Source organism: Clinocottus analis, unplaced genomic scaffold (assembly GCF_023055335.1).
Source record: "Clinocottus analis isolate CAN_PGR_092001 unplaced genomic scaffold, fCliAna1.0.p SCAF_49, whole genome shotgun sequence".
Lineage (NCBI taxonomy): Eukaryota > Metazoa > Chordata > Actinopteri > Perciformes > Cottidae > Clinocottus > Clinocottus analis.
In genome coordinates, this window is record NW_027176206.1 from 452,650 (window position 1) to 472,165 (window position 19,516).

A 19,516-nucleotide genomic window follows, 5' to 3' on the forward strand; every position below is an offset into this window, starting at 1 on the left:
TCATGTGACATTAGCGTGTTACAGTGTGCTGCTCACAGACCCTCTGACATGAGGACGAAGGAGCAGAGATGATCTCCATCAGTTAGAGACGAGCTGCTGTACCAGCTGAGCCTATGAAGCCTCATGAGCAGAACATCAGCAGAACATCAGCAGAACATGAGATGTTCCTGTGAGCCAGAACCTTCATCACCGTCTGTTTCCCTCCTCTTCTTCTAGAGTCTCTGATCCTCTGCATGAAGCTGCTGATGCTCACGAGCTTTACTGTTTAGTTCAAACTACAAACGGAAGCGGGAGAGTTCTGTTTAGTGTTGTTATTATTATTGTTATTATTATTGTTATTATCATTATTAATAATAATTTGATGCGCACGTAAACACAACGTTCCACTTTTCCCTTCACAGCAGCTGCTTGAAGAGCGATTGTTTGAACACTAAGTCTTGTCACTTCTGTCCACCTGTCTGTCTGTCCACCTGTCTGTCTGTCTACCTGTCTGTCTGTCCACCTGTCTGTCTGTCTACCTGTCTGTCCACCTGTCTCTGTCTGTCCACCTGTCTGTCTGTCCACCTGTCTGTCTGTCCACCTGTCTGTCCACCTGTCTGTCTGTCCACCTGTCTGTCTACCTGTCTGTCTGTCCACCTGTCTGTCTACCTGTCTGTCTGTCCACCTGTCTGTCTACCTGTCTGTCTGTCTACCTGTCTGTCTGTCTGTCCACCTGTCTGTCTGTCCACCTGTCTGTCCACCTGTCTGTCTACCTGTCTGTCTGTCTGTCCACCTGTCTGTCCACCTGTCTGTCTGTCTGTCTACCTGTCTGTCTGTCCACCTGTCTGTCTGTCTACCTGTCTGTCCACCTGTCTCTGTCTGTCTACCTGTCTGTCTGTCTGTCCACCTGTCTGTCTGTCTACCTGTCTGTCTGTCTGTCCACCTGTCTGTCTGCCTGTCTACCTGTCTGTCTACCTGTCTGTCTGTCACTGCAGATCAACAACAAGGCCAATGTGGTCACCAGTCCCAAAGAGCCTGTCTCCTCTCCTTCTCTGGTACACTGTCTTCCTGCCTTGCTGCATGTTGCGTGTAGCATGTAGCATGTAGCATGACGGTCTGGTCTCTGTCCATCTTCCAGTGGCATCTGTCCCGCTCAGACGGCCGGTTGAGCCCATACTTCACTTTATTGTTTTGGGCTTAAGAGCTCAGGCTGTTGCTGGTTGCGTAACATCAGCTGCACACGTGCACTTCCTGGTTGCTTTGCTGCATTGCCACGTTGCTGTTCATGGGCTACATGTTCCTTTGTTGTTGATGATGGCTGTGATGGCAACACGGGGGCCATTGCATGGCAACTGTGGCCGATGTTGCCGCAGGGTTCAAGACATTGCTGCCACCAAACTGAAGGTGCAGCCAGTAAAACCGTCTTGTCTTCAGAGTGTTTATGTTTCACCTCTGGAAATATCCGCTTACAAGTTTTCAATGATATCCTCAATGTTCTTGTATGTAGAAAGACTAAAACATATTGAAGGTTATGTTGTTTCTGAGAAGTCTGGTATCCAAATTAGCTCTAAAAACTACAGTGCCCATGAGCCAGGCCTCGGAGCACAGCGGCGTTCAACCCGCCACACAATACTTCTAAAAGTGACAAACAACCCAGAAGTGAGTTGTTTCTCATGTTTCTGGATGTCTCAGGATGTGCTTGTTGTCAGCGTTGTGACTCCTTAAAGATATTTAATCATTCTGAGAGTTCAACGCTGATGATGACGAGTTGTCAAGTGAAGAAGAGACAGGAACTGTTTTCACGGAGTTACACGCTGGAACTCTGCTGACAACATCCCGTAAAACCACAAGGTGTCATTTTTACATTCCAGTTTGTTCACAGTAGAAACGTAAGAGTGTGTGTGTGAATGTGAGTTACTCCTGATGGACAGGTGCACCTTAGCCCCTCCCATCAGTGTTACTCCTGATGGACAGGTGCACCTTAGCCCCTCCCATCAGTGTTACTCCTGATGGACAGGTGCACCTTAGGCCCTCCCATCAGTGTTACTCCTGATGGACAGGTGCACCTTAGCCCCTCCCATCAGTGTTACTCCTGATGGACAGGTGCACCTTAGCCCCTCCCATCAGTGCTACTCCTGATGGACAGGTGCACCTTAGCCCCTCCCACCAGTGTGTGAATGTTAGTTACTCCTGGCAGGTGCAGGTGTAGTGTCTAGTGGTGTGTAGCAGGAGTGTGTAGCAGCAGTGTGTAGCGCTCCTGTTTGAGTCACACCTGCTTCTCCTGCAGAACTGCTGAGTCTCGTTTCCTTCTTCCTTCACTATGTGTGTTCTTTTCCTTCCTTGCTAAACACTTTCCTGTGCTTCCTTTCCTCACCACCTCTCTTCCTGCTGCTCCTCTCTGGTCAGGAGCCTCAAAGCACAGTTATTCAGCACCCAGCTGATGGAAACAAGGTACAGCTGATCGGTGTGATGCCGTCTGAGCTCAGAGCCTCCAGCTTGTTTCCTCCTCAGCCTCCAGCTTGTTTCCTCTGCAGCCTCCAGCATGTTTCCTCCTCAGCCTCCAGCATGTTTCCTCTGCAGCCTCCAGCATGTTTCCTCTGCAGCCTCCAGCTTGTTTCCTCTGCAGCCTCCAGCATGTTTCCTCCTCAGCCTCCAGCATGTTTCCTCCTCAGCCTCCAGCTTGTTTCCTCTGCAGCCTCCAGCATGTTTCCTCTGCAGCCTCCAGCATGTTTCCTCCTCAGCCTCCAGCTTGTTTCCTCCTCAGCCTCCAGCATGTTTCCTCTGCAGCCTCCAGCTTGTTTCCTCTGCAGCCTCCAGCATGTTTCCTCTGCAGCCTCCAGCATGTTTCCTCTGCAGCCTCCAGCATGTTTCCTCTGCAGCCTCCAGCATGTTTCCTCTGCAGCCTCCAGCATGTTTCCTCCTCAGCCTCCAGCATGTTTCCTCTGCAGCCTCCAGCATGTTTCCTCTGCAGCCTCCAGCATGTTTCCTCTGCAGCCTCCAGCATGTTTCCTCTGCAGCCTCCAGCATGTTTCCTCTGCAGCCTCCAGCATGTTTCCTCCTCAGCCTCCAGCATGTTTCCTCCTCAGCCTCCAGCATGTTTCCTCCTCAGCCTCCAGCATGTTTCCTCCTCAGCCTCCAGCATGTTTCCTCCTCAGCCTCCAGCATGTTTCCTCCTCAGCCTCCAGCATGTTTCCTCCTCAGCCTCCTGCTTGTTTCCTCCTCAGCCTCCAGCTTGTTTCCTCCTCAGCCTCCAGCATGTTTCCTCCTCAGCCTCCAGCTTGTTTCCTCCTCAGCCTCCAGCATGTTTCCTCCTCAGCCTCCAGCATGTTTCCTCCTCAGCCTCCAGCATGTTTTCTCCTCAGCCTCCAGCTTGTTTCCTCTGCAGCCTCCAGCATGTTTCCTCCTCAGCCTCCAGCATGTTTCCTCCTCAGCCTCCAGCATGTTTCCTCCTCAGCCTCCAGCATGTTTCCTCCTCAGCCTCCAGCATGTTTCCTCCTCAGCCTCCAGCTTGTTTCCTCCTCAGCCTCCAGCATGTTTCCTCCTCAGCCTCCAGCTTGTTTCCTCCTCAGCCTCCAGCATGTTTCCTCCTCAGCCTCCAGCTTGTTTCCTCTGCAGCCTCCAGCATGTTTCCTCCTCAGCCTCCAGCATGTTTCCTCCTCAGCCTCCAGCTTGTTTCCTCTGCAGCCTCCAGCATGTTTCCTCCTCAGCCTCCAGCTTGTTTCCTCTGCAGCCTCCAGCATGTTTCCTCCTCAGCCTCCAGCATGTTTCCTCCTCAGCCTCCAGCATGTTTCCTCCTCAGCCTCCAGCATGTTTCCTCCTCAGCCTCCAGCTTGTTTCCTCCTCAGCCTCCAGCTTGTTTCCTCCTCAGCCTCCAGCTTGTTTCCTCCTCAGCCTCCAGCTTGTTTCCTCCTCAGCCTCCAGCATGTTTCCTCCTCAGCCTCCAGCATGTTTCCTCCTCAGCCTCCAGCTTGTTTCCTCATGTTCCTACACCTTGACAGCAGTTGATGGAGAAAGGACACAGCTGTTACTGTACATACTGTACAGTGTGTACTGTACACAACTGTGTACAGTAACAGGCCACCAGGTGACAGTGCAGATCAGAGCACAAACCCATGAAGTCATCAGTCTGTAGACTGACATGCATCCAGGCACAGACCTGGTGAAAGCTACAGAAACATTTATGCATACATGCAAATGTTTAATCCTCTGAAAAAGCTCGTACATGAGAAGGGATCATGTTGTTGGAACTACAGGAACATGCAGACCCAGAGGAAGCCTGGAGCTGCTCTCCCATGATGTCCACATCCTCATGTGCGGTCACATGAGCGTGTGGACTTGTGCATGCTCGTATCTTCTCTTAGTGACATGATGGTGCTCATCGTGAGTGTTGTATCAGCTAGAAGAAGCTTTCTGTTGAATGCGTCCCTCGACCAACACAATACTCTTCAGTGTTGTCCAGGAGCTGATTGTAGTGCTGTGTGCTGCCCCGTGAGCTTTGCTGAAGCAGCAGCACCTAACTAGCTGTTCTGAACATCCAGCAGTCTACAGACCACCTACTCCAACAGGAACCTGTAGACGTCCTGTCTGCCATGAGCTTAGAACAGACACAGTGTGTACACAGTGTGTATACAGTTTGTACAGTGTGTGTGTGTGTGGTGTACACATTGTGTACGTGGTGTACACATTGTGTATGTGGTGTGTACAGTGTGTATGTGGTGTGTACAGTGTGTGCGTGGTGTGTACAGTGTGTGTGGTGTATACAGTGTGTGTGTGGTGTATACAGTGTGTTTGTGGTGTATACAGTGTGTTTGTGGTGTATACAGTGTGATTGTGGTGTGTACAGTGTGTGTATGTGGTGTGTACAGTGTGTTTGTGGTGTGTACAGTGTGATTGTGGTGTGTACAGTGTGTGTATGTGGTGTGTACAGTGTGTTTGTGGTGTGTACAGTGTGATTGTGGTGTGTACAGTGTGTTTGTGGTGTGTACAGTGTGATTGTGGTGTGTACAGTGTGTGTATGTGGTGTGTACAGTGTGTGTATGTGGTGTGTACAGTGTGTTTGTGGTGTGTACAGTGTGTGATTGTGGTGTGTACAGTGTGTGATTGTGGTGTGTACAGTGTGATTGTGGTGTGTACAGTGTGTGTATGTGGTGTGTACAGTGTGTGTATGTGGTGTGTACAGTGTGTGTGTGGTGTGTACAGTGTGTGTGTGGTGTGTACAGCAGTGATCCTGTCTGTTCTCATGTGTCTCTCTCTCTCCAGGAGTCCAGTGAGAGTGCCAACACGACCATTGAGGACGAGGATGTGAGAGGTAGGACAACCACACTAACCAGCCTTAACTACCTGTGTTAACTACCTGTGTGAACTACCTGTGTGAACTACCAGCCTTAACTACTCGTGTTAACTACCAGCCTTAACTACCTGTGTGAACTACCTGTGTGAACTACCAGCCTTAACTACCTGTGTGAACTACCCGTGTGAACTACCAGCCTTAACTACCTGTGTGAACTACCCGTGTGAACTACCAGCCTTAACTACCTGTGTGAACTACCCGTGTGAACTACCAGCCTTAACTACCTGTGTGAACTACCCGTGTGAACTACCAGCCTTAACTACCTGTGTGAACTACCTGTGTGAACTACCTGTGTGAACTACCAGCCTTAACTACCCGTGTTAACTACCAGCCTTAACTACCCGTGTGAACTACCAGCCTTAACTACCTGTGTGAACTACCTGTGTTAACTACCAGCCTTAACTACCTGTGTGAACTACCTGTGTGAACTACCAGCCTTAACTACCTGTGTGAACTACCAGCCTTAACTACCTGTGTGAACTACCCGTGTGAACTACCAGCCTTAACTACCTGTGTGAACTACCTGTGTGAACTACCTGTGTGAACTACCAGCCTTAACTACCCGTGTTAACTACCAGCCTTAACTACCTGTGTGAACTACCTGTGTGAACTACCCGTGTTAACTACCAGCCTTAACTACCTGTGTGAACTACCTGTGTGAACGACCCCTGTACTCTGAGTCGTTCAGAAGCCTCTCCAGCGTCTGAGCCTCTTCTGCTCCGTCTGGACGGCAGCCTGCTGCATGTTTTATTATTCTTTCACTTTGACTTTGAAGATTTCTCTTGGTTCATTTTGAAGACATGCAGTGAGTGAGTTTTGATTAGTTTAGTTCTGACATCGTCATAATGACCTTCATGTGACCTTCATGTTGACCTTAATGTTGACTTTAATGTTGACCTTTTATGTGTGTAAGCGCTGAAGGAAAAGCATTCAAGCTTTAGTATTGTTACTTTGTCGGTCTTAGACAAACATGACATGTTCTGTTTGTCTGTACAATGAGAACACTTGATGTGTAACAGCAGGAAGTGATGCTGATGTGTAACAGCAGGAAGTGATGCTGATGTGTAACAGCAGGAAGTGATGCTGATGTGTAACAGCAGGAAGTGATGCTGATGTGTAACAGCAGGAAGTGATGCTGATGTGTAACAGCAGGAAGTGATGCTGATGTGTAACAGCAGGAAGTGATGCTGATGTGTAACAGCAGGAAGTGATGCTGATGTGACGCTGCTGCTGCCTAAAGGGGAGGAGTTTTAGAAGATGATCATATTATTTGTGGTTGGATGACAGTGTTGGTTTGTGTAAACTTCCTGTCTCTCTCGCTGTGATCTCACATCCATGAGCATGTTCACGTCATCTGTCATGCTGGCATGTCCTGCATGTTTTTCATTTATTCTCCTTTTCATCTTTTGCTTTTCTCCATTTCATGTTTTCCTGCTTCGTCCACATTTCCTTCATCTTCATCCTCCAGCCCCCACATCTATCACCTCAAGCACTTAGAGCAGTTCACCTCTCACAGGCCTTCCTCCTCCTCCTCCTCCTGCTGGTACTCTCCCAGTGTGTGGCCCAGTGGTGAGGAGTGCTGCCAGTACGTCTTGTGGGCCCTGGTGGCTGCCTACCTGCTCCTCTTCTTCACGTCTTAGTTTCTGGTCTTTTCCTCTGATCATCCCACCTCGTGCCACCGTGGCGCCCGTCGCCCCGCCCGCCGCCCCGCCCACGCCCCGCCCACGCCCCGCCCACGACCTCAACGTGTGCGAGTCTCTAAATGAGCTGTGTTCAGCTCTGAGACCAGGTCGCCTTGTTCAGCTCATATTTGACATATTCCACTTTTTAAATGTCCTTTGCTCTGAAAACAGTTGGCACTAAGGTATTGCATTAAAATCATTTTCTCTGACTAATATTTCCACACGGGCCACACCTCATGCTACCTCCTGTGTCACAGCGCCCCTCACTGGTCACAGGCTGTCACAACTCGCTGGGATGGCTCTCATCCCTTAAAACACCGAGCCTCTTTTTAGGTTTCTGCTTGAAAATGACATACAAACTAAAATGTCTGTGTCTCTGCAACAACTAGAGCTATTTGAATAATCTTGGAGTTAATAAACAAGTATAATGTTAAGTTTTGCTCAGATGTGTAAATATCAGTCTAAGTCTTTCTGGTTAAGAGTAAATGAAGATGACACACAGAAAGAAATGTAAAGTTTCAGGTCCACCTAGAAAAAAAGCACTTTTAGCATGATTTTTACCTTGAAATGATGCGTTCGTAAGCTTTTAAATTCTTCCAAATCCTACCTCAAAGTTTTAACATAATTGTTTCATTGTTTTACTTTGATAAAGTGAAGCAGAACAAAGTTAGAGAGGATTTAGTACAGAAAAAAGTCAGGCAAGGGCTCACATTTGTAACATTTAGTCACATTTGAGGAGAAGAAAAAGTAAAAAAATTCAGATTTTTTTTATTTTTATTTATAAAACAACCAATATTTCCCTTTAAAATAAAACAAGCACACAAATTAACAATCATTAAACTATTGCTGATTTTACAGCAAATACTGCAATAAAGCGGTTCATGTTCCTGTGCTCTCTGGCTCATCTCTCTGGTTCTTTGAGCTGGAAGGATGTTGAAGGTCTGGACTCTGAGTGGAACCGTCCTGCTTCTGGACACCAGGACGGTTCTGATAGCACCGAGCTAAAGGCTGCTGGTTCTGGAAACATGCTGATTTGGGGCTGATTTGGGTTGTTTTTTTTTGTTTTATACTTTTATGATTATCTTTCTTTCTGTTTGAGTTTTTTTTAAATAGCTGACTGATTCTTGCAGCAAAGGCTAAGGTGTTTAATTTGGTGGATAACATCAATATATTTTATTGTGATTTATGTTTTATTTGCAAAAATAAGTTAAAAAAAAACCCATATATGGGTACGTTGGGTATTACACGATGCTCCTTCAGTAAGAAATATAAAACCTCACAAAATGGAAAGGATTGACAAAAGTATGGTGCGTTATTTCTGTTAGAGCTAAGTTACTGTAATAAATATAGTTGCTGTAAGTTTCCTCTTCCACATTTGGTTTTGGACATCAAGCAAACCGGATTAAGGCTCCTTGTCCAAAGTCCCCTCTGCACTACGAAATGCTCCTTGAGTGTGTGAATGTTGGAATAAAGTTTGAATAAAGCATCTTCCAAATAATTGTGCAATTTCATAAAACGTTAGTAAAAGGCCCCTTTTGGCCTCATGTGGCCCCTTTAGCAACAGATAGCCTCCGTCAACCTGTTCAGGACAAAGTCTCTGTTTGGCGAGTGAAGTCTGCTGGTCAGGCTTTGTGGGAACAGCCAATCAGAGGAGGGTTAGGGTGATGGAGGGTTAGGATGCGTCCTGGTGGTCGCCTCTCATGCTGCGCTGCTGGTTCACCAGGAAACATGTTCCAGCTTTCTGTCCTCAGCGTTCTGCTGTCGCTTCAGGCGGCCACAGCTCAGCTGCTCCCTTTCAGCCGTAACGTTAGCATTCAGGCAGCCACAGCACAGAGCACACCGCCGCCTGTTAGCGTTAGCGTTCAGGTAGCCGGCCACCACAGGGGACTTCAAGAGGTTGAAGGTAAAGGTGTGTGTGTGTGTGTGTGTGTGTGTGTGTGTGTGTGTGTGTGTGTGTGTGTGTGTGTGTGTGACTCCAATTTGCCTCGAGTAAATGTCAGGCGCGGTGTACTTTTCTTCTTAGCGAGCCACCAACAGCATTTCTTCTTTCCATTCATTGTTTCCTAGCTCACCTACTTAGCATGAAAGGTAATGTTGATGTTGTCGTTTGTTGGACCGTCTGACTACCTGATGGACTTCCTGCCAGCCTTTTCTACGTGTATTTCTGTGTGTGAAACTCACTCCCTGGATGTCGTGATTTCTTTGGGTCACATTGTCTCCTGATCGGTTCCATTTTAACTCTGTGTGCTTCTTTTCATCTTGATCAGAGGTTGTTTCCATGTCGTCTCAGATCTCCTTCTCTCTGTCTCTCAGCTCGTAAGCAGGAGATCATTAAAGTCACCGAGCAGCTGATTGAGGCCATCAACAATGGAGACTTTGAAGCCTACACGTGAGTTCAGCTATTTCAAAGTATTTCACCTGTAATACCTGACAGACGCCGGTCAGACCAAACCTTTCTGTGACTGATAGATCTGTGTCTGTATTCCAGGAAGATTTGTGATCCCGGCCTCACGTCCTTTGAGCCTGAGGCCTTGGGCAACTTGGTGGAGGGCACCGACTTCCACCGCTTCTACTTTGAGAACGGTAAAGAGTTTGTGTTGCTTCTATGTTTGGGATGTTGCGATCATGAAATAGGGTTAGGGTCTCCTCCCCAGAGCCCACTCAGTGCTCAGGAGGACCCAGATCTCCTCCAGTGAGGACCCAGAGATCTTCTCTAGTGAGGAGAACCCAGAGCCCCTCTAGTGAGGAGGACCCGGAGATCTTCTCTAGTGAGGAGGACCCAGAGATCATCTCTAGTGAGGAGAACCCAGAGCCCCTCTAGTGAGGAGGACCCGGAGATCTTCTCTAGTGAGGAGGACCCAGAGATCTTCTCTAGTGAGGAGAACCCAGAGCCCCTCTAGTGAGGAGGACCCGGAGATCTTCTCTAGTGAGGAGGACCCAGACATCTCCTCTAGTGAGGAGGACCCAGAGATCTCCTCTAGTGAGGAGGACCCGGAGATCTCCTCTAGTGAGGAGGACCCGGAGATCTCCTCTAGTGAGGAGGACCCGGAGATCTCCTCTAGTGAGGAGGACCCGGAGATCTCCTCTAGTGAGGAGGACCCGGAGATCTCCTCTAGTGAGGAGGACCCGGACATCTCCTCTAGTGAGGAGGACCCGGACATCTCCTCTAGTGAGAAGGACCCGGACATCTCCTCTAGTGAGGAGGACCCGGAGATCTCCTCTAGTGAGGAGGACCCGGAGATCTCCTCTAGTGAGGAGGACCCAGAGCCCCTCTCTACTGAGGAGGACCCGGACATCTCCTCTAGTGAGGAGGACCCGGAGATCTCCTCTAGTGAGGAGGACCCGGAGATCTCCTCTAGTGAGGAGGACCCGGAGATCTCCTCTAGTGAGGAGGACCCAGACATCTCCTCTAGTGAGGAGGACCCAGACATCTCCTCTAGTGAGGAGGACCCGGAGATCTCCTCTAGTGAGGAGGACCCGGAGATCTCCTCTAGTGAGGAGGACCCGGAGATCTCCTCTAGTGAGGAGGACCCAGACATCTCCTCTAGTGAGGAGGACCCAGACATCTCCTCTAGTGAGGAGGACCCAGACATCTCCTCTAGTGAGGAGGACCCAGACATCTCCTCTAGTGAGGAGGACCCAGACATCTCCTCTAGTGAGGAGGACCCAGACATCTCCTCTAGTGAGGAGGACCCAGACATCTCCCCTCTGATCGTTGAGCCCCTCTCATGTCGTCTGCATAGAGTTTGACCTCCATGTTCTCCTCTTCTGCAGCTCTGTCCAAGGGGAAGCAGCCGATCCACACCATCCTGCTCAACCCCCACGTGCACCTGATCGGGGACGAGGCCGCCTGCATCGCCTACATCCGCCTCACCCAGTACATGGACGCCGGCGGCATGCCTCGCACCATGCAGTCAGAGGAGACGCGCATCTGGCACCGCCGCGACAGCAAGTGGCAGAACATCCACTTCCACCGCTCCGGCTCGCCCACCGTGCCCACCAAGTAAGCCCGCGAGCTCGCTGGAGTCGGATGGCTTCCACTGGTCGAGCACGCTGTTTATTTCATGCATGTATTTGCTGTACTTATTTTACTGATGTGTTGAAATGACACAGGAGATTTGTAGTGAAGATAATGAAAAACATATGGATTGTAAACATATTAATTGGCGAACAATGTGAAGTAGAGTTATTGTACTCAACTTTGAACTTCAAGAAATAATTAGTATTCATCCTACATGTTGACAGTTCATCCCTCACCTTGGAAAGGTCCAAACTCGAGGTCCACTGACCTGATATGGCTCTCAACCATATCACACATGCTTCACTGATTGCGTAAAATAATAATCAATTGCAGTCATAAAAGTGGTTGCATCTTGGCTTCTCCTGCCATCTGTACTTTAACTGTCATCATGTACAAATGTTCTGTCACATTAAGTCCAATTTAATGACGGTCCAATTTCTAATTGTAATTGGAGTTTGTTTTTGTCTGTAATTGATCCAGCTGGGATTTGTGTTTCAGTTGAGAGGACGTCCTCCAGCCTCCAGCTGACAAACAGACCCCGCCTACCAAGTGTCCATCAAATCCTTCAGCCAATCCCTGCCCACACTCGCTTGAGCTCCGCCCTCTCAGTGTGTCGTTTACATATTGTCGCCGCTGGACTGAAATTATTGTACATGTTAATAAAAACAAACAAGGAGGGGTAAAGTTGTTGACAATATCATTTTGTAGTGAGTGGTGTTCATCGTGGGAGTTTTTTAGATGCGTATGTTTAAAATAGAAACAGATGATCCAGTGAAATATGTCAAACTTCCAATCATTATGTATTGAGTTTTTCATTTGAATAGTGACATATTGAGCTGGTGTGATGTTTTTGCCTTTTGGCACAATGACCAATAAGTCACATATCTACTGCTTTCAGGTCTGAATCTCTTTGAGGGCAAAGCTCTGTGTTGGTGGCGTCTGGTAGTTTACGTGAATCTCTCTCTGCTTCATCTTTAGCCGCGTCCGTATGAACGGAGTCAGCTCCTTTTACAACTTTCTGGTTTACTAGAATTTCAACTTTGTGTTTTATAAGGAAAAGCATTGAAACATGTTAAACTTTGGACCAGAAGATGATAGAATGTGTAGACGAACCATTCTGCGACTCTTTCCAGTGGAATCATATTTTCATACAGTAAGGAACTAATGATGTAATTTTTATCAGCTAATTGTTGTTTACTTTTGATATTGTGATGTTGATGCCTATCCCTCCACTTGTCATCATTAATACTCTCCTTTAAGCCTTTCCTCCTTTATTCTACGCTGGATGCCAATGTGTTACAGCACAAGTTAGACCGTTTTATAATGAGGGAATCACATTTTTAGCCAGAATTACTGTGCAGGAAATCACTGTTTTAGTTCTTGTTATGCTCCTCTATTAGGCTTTTTTATGCACACTGTTTTATGAAAGGGAAAGGGGATACATGCTTAAGGTTCATGTTTAATACACTTTTAGATTAGGACGCTGTGAATATATAACTAATGAGAAAATAAATAAGCATATGTGAGGTTTGAGGTAACAGTCTCCACTGAGGTTACGATTTAGAAAGGAATTTTAGATTATTTTGCTTTGAAACGTAAAACATTGACTCTCTCTCTCTGTCTCTCTCTCTCTCTGTCTCTCTCTCTCTCTCTGTCTCTCTCTCTGTCTCTGTCTCTGTCTCTCTCTCTCTCTCTCTGTCTCTCTCTCTCTCTCTGTCTCTCTCTCTCTCTGTCTCTCTCTCTCTCTCTCTCTCTCTCTCTCTCTCTCTCTCTCTCAGTACTTACTTTTAATCTAAGATGCATTAACTTGGTGACGGGTCGCTGGTGTGTAACATGACGTCACCGTGATGGGACAAGATGTACGTTAAGAAATATCAAATAAAAAGTGTGAAAGAGCCAAAGGGAGAGTTTTGCTCCTGTCTTCTTTGTGTGTGTGTGTGTGTGGGTGTGTGTGTGTGTGTGTGTGTGTGTGTGTGTGTGTGTGTGTGTGTGTACACAGTACAAAGTACAAACTTGAGTGCAAACAAGCTAGCATCCAAAATATTATCTTAATTTAGATGAACTAACCTTTAGCTGGTTAGCTATCCTTTAGCTGGTAAGCTAACCTTTAGCTGGTTAGCTAGCATTTAGCTGGTTAGCTAGTCTATAGTTTGTTAGCTAACTTTAGCTTTTAAGCTAGCCTTTAGCCGGTTAGCTAACTTTAGCTTTTAAGCTAGCCTTTAGCTGGTTAACTGATTCATTAGCTCCAGTCCGGCCTCAGTCTTTACTCCGAGGTGCCGGTTCAGTCCAGTTCTGCCGACTCGACTGGAAACGTCTTGAAGTCAAAGTTTGCTCCTCGTTAGTCTGGACCAGCTGTTAGAAGGAATGACATCACTCTGGACCAGCTGTTAGAAGGAATGACATCACTCTGGACCAGCTGTTAGAAGGAATGACATCACTCTGGACCAGCTGTTAGAAGGAATGACATCACTCTGGACCAGCCAGGAATGACATCACTCTGGACCAGCTGTTAGAAGGAATGACATCACTCTGGACCAGCTGTTAGAAGGAATGACATCACTCTGGACCAGCCAGGAATGACATCACTCTGGACCAGCTGTTAGAAGGAATGACATCACTCTGGACCAGCCAGGAATGACATCACTCTGGACCAGCTGTTAGAAGGAATGACATCACTCTGGACCGGCTGTTAGAAGGAATGACATCACTCTGGACCAGCTGTTAGAAGGAATGACATCACTCTGGACCAGCTGTTAGAAGGAATGACATCACTCTGGACCAGCTGTTAGAAGGAATGACATCACTCTGTTTGACTCATGTACAGTTTATTGTTGTGTACACTGCAGCTGCTGCCTTGTAGCGTTTCAGGTTTGTGTTTTAGTAATCGTTGAAGTCATACATGCCCGCATAGATATTTGCACTGTTAATATGTATATATTCTTATTACCATGGAAACAAGATGCTCATTCATCAAATCAGTGGTCTCTTTTGGACATTTCTTTTATTCTTCATATGGGATCAGACACAAAGTAAACGTATTGTTACATGAAGTCTCAGCCGTAGAGGAACAGCGAACATCCTCCATCCTGTACACGAGCCAATCAAAACCTTTCTGTGATGGAGCTACAATCTGCATCTTTTAGCTTCAGGACACAAACACTCCACAGTCTCAGTGTTCAGGGCTCACAAAGGGACGGCAGGAAGTACACCAGGAAGTACACCAGGAAGTACACAAGGAAGGGTTGAATGATGTCAGACTTTACTTGGATTTGAAGTTGATGCATCTTCATGTGATGTGTGCTTTCTAAACAACTTAAAGGACGAGTGTTATTCCAAGTTGTATTATTGCCAACAAACCCGTGAACAGACCAACACAAAGATGTGTTGGTCTGTGAGCGTCTCGGCCCCAAACCCCCGGCTCCTGCTGAAGACTCTTTCCTGATCCAGTAGTTTTACTCTAAAGGCTGCGTTGTGTCCTGCGCTCGCTGACAAACAGGAAGTAGAGCATTTGTTAGCATAATAAATGTTCCACTCGTTCATTACTGCGGACGTCTGAAGGGATCTCTCTGGCGTGGATGAAGTGATGTCACTGCTTGGTGACAGTGGCTGTTCATTACTGATGAGGAGAAAGCCTCATAATTTGCAAAAATAAAGAAGTAGCCTAAATGTATTGGAGGAAACGTTTAGTTTGTGGCTGCCAGCATCACACATGATGACTAGAAGCTTCTAAATATTATTCTCTCTCCTGCGGGCCATAATGCAGAATAACAAGGGAAATGCCGTAAGATGCTTTATGACATTAAAGGGTACGAATTAGAATACTAGAAACTTTAAATTGCACTTCCATGAAGTTCAATGAAGCAGAGATGACTCAATACTATGAGTCTTCCTCCAAAACACTGCTTCATCTCCCATGATGCATTGTTTTATTGGACTGGCCTGATGAGCAACACACCCTTTAAACACATCCAACTTCACACCAAAACCACAAACTACTTATGTTGGAGTCTGTGTGATCACTGAACAAGAGCTCTATGGCACAAAAGAAGAAGATCTATCAGGACACACACACACACACACACACACACACACACACACACACACACACACACACACACACACACACACACACACACACACGAAGAACGGCTACCGTCCTTTAGAAGCTGATGAGGAGGACGAGGTGAGGCTGCAACATGCCTCCCTCTACTTTCTTTCTCAGTCGACACACTGTGCGCTCACACACACACACACACACACACACACACACACACACACGCACACACACACACACACAGTGGCAGCTCTGGGTCAGGTGAAAGCACACGTCAGAAAGACAGACAGCGAGCAGCTTGAAGAGTGGAAGTCGCTCCTCAGTCGTCTCTGCAACATTAATCTCTTCTGGACGGAGCCGTTGGAGTCGCCGTACAGCAGGTTGAGGTTCAGGTGAACAATCTGTTAAATGCTTTGAATTCTTGACTCTTTTCCCAGTCCAAGTGTGATTTGAATCTCTTCTATGTACAAATGTTTCTTCATAAGAAGCCTGCATGAGGCCCAACACGTCAAGATGCCCCTTTGACTCTGATCCACCGTCAGGGCGTCGTACCGTTACGCACCACAGAAGAAGAGCAAGGGTTCCATCTTTGGTCACAAAAAGAGCAAATGAAACACAGGGAAGGAACGAAGGAAGGAAGGGAGGAAGGAAGGAAGGGTGTCACAGCACGCAGAAAAGACTGTTCCGTTTGTCAATAATAAGAAAATAAAATGAATCCAGTGATTGACACGAAGAGGGGAGCGGACATCTTGATGAGAAGAAGCGTACGACACGAAGGCTTCAGGGGAAGAAGGAAGGTCAGTGGAAGCTCTCCTCCTCCTCCCCCTCCTCCTCCTCCTCTTCCTGGTCGTCCTCACAGTAGCGTTGAAGCAGGCGGTGCAGGTGTTGCTGCAGGGCGTCGGGCTGCAGGGCGTCGGGCTGCTGGTCCAGGCGCTCCAGGTGAACGTGCTTCCCCCGGCCGTCCTTCACCACGGTCCTCTTCTGGGTTCGAGACTTACACATCCGACTTCTGCAAGAACAAGAAAGAAGAGTCAGCACCCTGCAGGACAACGCTGAAGGACCAACACTGGTCATACTGGGGCTCCGCACTGGGGCTCCGCACTGGGGCTCCGCACTGGGGCTCCGCACTGGGGCTCCGCACTGGGGCTCCGCACTGGGGCTCCGCACTGGGGCTCCGCACTGGGGCTCCGCACTGGTGGTCCATACTGGTGGTCCATACTGGTGGTCCATACTGGGGCTCCACAGTTCACGGTGTTCTGGTTAAATGAGCCACACTTCAGTCACTGCCAGTGTTAATGTTGTATGAACCAGTACATCTCATTTGGTGTCTCACATGTTGCTCTAGGGTTAGGGGTTAAGAGTCTTGCTCAAGGGCACATCAACATCTCTATGTGAACGCTTCACTGAGCGTTTCCATCACCACCTCTTGGTCATTCTTCATATTCATCACATCTTTGGTCACATTCAGAAGATGAAGAGACTTTAACAGAGACCAGGTCACGCTTCATGAGTAAAACCAACAGCCGTGTATTCAATATTCAAAACTTCTAGTTTGGCTCATCGGCTGTGATGAAGAAGCAGCAACACACTGCTGAGTAACATGAACACTGCAACAACCTCCCGTGAAGAAGGCAACGTTAGAGTGCATCACGCCATGCGTAGGCTCAAGCGAACACAGCAGTCATTTCTACACATTCCCATGCTGCCGTCAGACCTTTTGAGCACCGAGCCGTCGTCCTGCACAACCTCTGTCTGAACGACGTGAGGCGGCAGCCCTTTGGCAAAGCCTCCAGCATAGCTCAACGCCTGAGGGGAGAACCAGGGAGTGAAAACGCTGTGAAGATGGACTGACGGTGCTCTCCTGAACACAGAGCTCCTTCTATGAATGGCTTTGACTGAACATCATGTGTGGACACACTGACCTTCTCAAAGTCCTGCCTGGCTGTCGGGAGGTCTGCGGCCAGGGAGGCGTCGCCCGTCTGCTTCTCCATCCTCTCGCCTCGCACCACCGTTGTCTTGACGACCTTGCTGACCTTTCGACCTTGCACCGGCTCCACCTCAAACTCTGACGCCGTGGCAGCTCCCAGGGCCAGAGGCTCCGAGAAGGTCAACTGGAGAGAAGACGAGAAGAACCAAGTACCTTCACGTTGTACTGAGTGAAGATGTACTACGTAGAGACACAGAGTACCTTCACGTTGTACTGAGTGAAGATGTACTACGTAGAGACACAGAGTACCTTCACGTTGTACTGAGTGAAGATGTACTACGAAGAGACACAGAGTACCTTCACGTTGTACTGAGTGAAGATGTACTACGAAGAGACACAGAGTACCTTCACGTTGTACTGAGTGAAGATGTACTACGTAGAGACACAGAGTACCTTCACGTTGTACTGAGTGAAGATGTACTACGAAGAGACACAGAGTACCTTCATGTTGTACTGTTGTACTGTTCTACTTTTATTGATATCAGCAAACGGTTTATATTTCAATAAGTCACACGTGTGCTTTCTATTAGCACGTATCATTAGCGCTAAACACCAAAGTGTGGTATTGAACAATGGAAGCTGTCTGTAAGCATTTCCATTGAGAGGATGTTAGCTTGGTGATGTTAGCATTTAGCTCGAAGCACCGCTGTGCCTACAAGCAACCTCAGGGACTGCGTGTTTAGAGTAACGCTCGTCTCTTTAAATCATACAAAGTTTAGCTGCTGAATCCAGATGAAATGATTAGCACACATTCAAAATACAAATGTTTTGTGATGAACTCTGCATTTCTCTCAAAGTGAAAAATGTTAGCAACAATGCTGCTGTCCAACCCACAGAATTTTTGCTACTTAGCGACATTAGCTCGCTAGCTTTGGTGTAGCTTTACATGCATGTGATTGTCCACATGTCTCAGGTGACATCTTGGAATCCTCAGCAGGAAGTTCCTTGATGTTTTGTCAGGAGATATTTTAATGAAGAAGAACTCTTCATGATCAAAACACAAAACATACGAGATGTAGTCTCACTTACACATCGTCAAGGACTAGTAGCAAAACAATAAGATTATGTTTGGTTGAAGTAAAGGAAACCGAGTAATAAATGATGGAAGCTGCTGTGAAGCCAGCAGGAAGTAGGCATCAGGAAGTAAACAGCAGGAAGTAAACAGCAGGAAGTAGGCAGCAGGAAGTAAACAGCAGGAAGTAAACAGCAGGAAGTAGACAGCAGGAAGTAAACAGCAGGAAGTAGACAGCAGGAAGTAAACAGCAGGAAGTAAACAGCAGGAAGTAGGCAGCAGGAAGTAAACAGCAGGAAGTAGGCATCAGGAAGTAAACAGCAGGAAGTAAACAGCAGGAAGTAGGCAGCAGGAAGTAAACAGCAGGAAGTAAACAGCAGGAAGTAGGCAGCAGGAAGTAAACAGCAGGAAGTAAACAGCAGGAAGTAAACAGAAGAAATTAAACAGCAGGAAGTAGACAGCAGGAAGTAAACAGCAGAAGGTAGACAGCTGGAAATAAGCAACAGGAAGTAAACAGCAGGAAGTAGACAGCAGGAAGTAGACAGCAGGAAGTAGCCAGCAGGAAGTAGACAGCAGGAAGTAGACAGCAGGAAGTAGCCAGCAGGAAGTAGACAGTGACCGACCTCTTTCTGATCCCCCTGGCTGTGGATCACGGTTCTCTTCACCACTCTGGAGACGGCGTCTCCGTCCTCAATCTGCACCGTCTGCTGGCGCGAGCCCTCAAAGGTCACTTCCTGTGTCTCCATGCCATCCGCTGACACGTATTTATGAATCACCTTCCGAGTGATCTGGGAGCAGGAAGGTATTTATTAACTCTGCTGTTAAGCTGTGAACTGTAACTTCTTCCTTCATGCAGAAGTGGAAGCTGGAGATCGCTGCATACTTTCTTCACCACCATGTTGCCGTGCTCGTCGGTGTACTTCTCCTCTGTGACGGAGTGTGGTGGGATGTCAGGAAGGTTTTCCGCCTGTAGAAACACAAAACACATCACTTTGCATCAGAGGAGGTACTTCATAAAACACCCGTATGACACCACATCTACGCTCCATCCTAAAGCCTGACTTTGATGCAACTTCAAATCGTTCACGTCATTCTGGTGGCAGAGATTTGTTTTGTTTTTTCTAAAAAGGCTTACTGACCACTAGGGGGCGGCAGAATCACTGAATACACAACATTACACTTTGGGGATCAAATTTCTTAACCGGACAAAGAATGTGACTTCAACGTGAAAAAGGTCAAAGCAGCTGAGTGTGAAAAAACAAGTAAACAACAACACCAGTTGTTCAAAGGCCCTTTTCCACAGCACAGAAAGTAAGTAGCAGGTAAGGAGACGTTCTGGACAGCATGATGACCCCAGTGAGTCAAGTTGAAAGGAAACAGGAGGAGCACTAAACCTGCACGCTGCACAGCCAGCAGCTGAAGCTTTTACCT

The 19,516-nt window shown here is 47.5% G+C and overlaps 2 protein-coding genes across 27 annotated transcripts in view; one reads left to right on the forward strand and one right to left on the reverse strand.

Moving 5' to 3' along the window:
- camk2d1 (calcium/calmodulin-dependent protein kinase (CaM kinase) II delta 1) overlaps positions 1-12,927 on the forward strand; it is a 45,305-nt gene extending 32,378 nt beyond the window's left edge. For 4 of the 16 annotated variants that reach the window (XM_068599644.1, XM_068599646.1, XM_068599645.1 and 1 more), the window contains exons 14-20: positions 975-1,034; positions 2,386-2,430; positions 5,239-5,287; positions 9,325-9,400; positions 9,500-9,594; positions 10,786-11,014; positions 11,531-12,927. In XM_068599644.1, coding sequence (XP_068455745.1) covers positions 975-1,034; positions 2,386-2,430; positions 5,239-5,287; positions 9,325-9,400; positions 9,500-9,594; positions 10,786-11,014; positions 11,531-11,534 — 558 coding nt within the window. In that variant the 3' untranslated portion in view covers positions 11,535-12,927. Of the gene's footprint in view, positions 1-974; positions 1,035-2,385; positions 2,431-5,238; positions 5,288-9,324; positions 9,401-9,499; positions 9,595-10,785; positions 11,019-11,530 lie in introns of those variants that run through there. The other 12 variants (XM_068599655.1, XM_068599657.1, XM_068599656.1 and 9 more) reach the window with 6 other exon arrangements.
- Positions 12,928-13,840: 913 nt separating this feature from the next.
- Positions 13,841-19,516, reverse strand: part of ank2b (ankyrin 2b, neuronal) — a 153,441-nt gene continuing 147,765 nt past the window's right edge. For 10 of the 11 annotated variants that reach the window (XM_068599596.1, XM_068599595.1, XM_068599604.1 and 7 more), the window contains 5 exons: positions 18,969-19,052; positions 18,709-18,873; positions 17,009-17,197; positions 16,801-16,892; positions 13,841-16,095 (listed from right to left, as the gene is read on the reverse strand). In XM_068599596.1, the coding sequence (XP_068455697.1) occupies positions 15,885-16,095; positions 16,801-16,892; positions 17,009-17,197; positions 18,709-18,873; positions 18,969-19,052 (741 nt within the window). In that variant the 3' untranslated portion in view covers positions 13,841-15,884. The remainder of the gene's footprint in view (positions 16,096-16,800; positions 16,893-17,008; positions 17,198-18,708; positions 18,874-18,968; positions 19,053-19,516) is intronic. The other variant, XM_068599599.1, reaches the window with a different exon arrangement.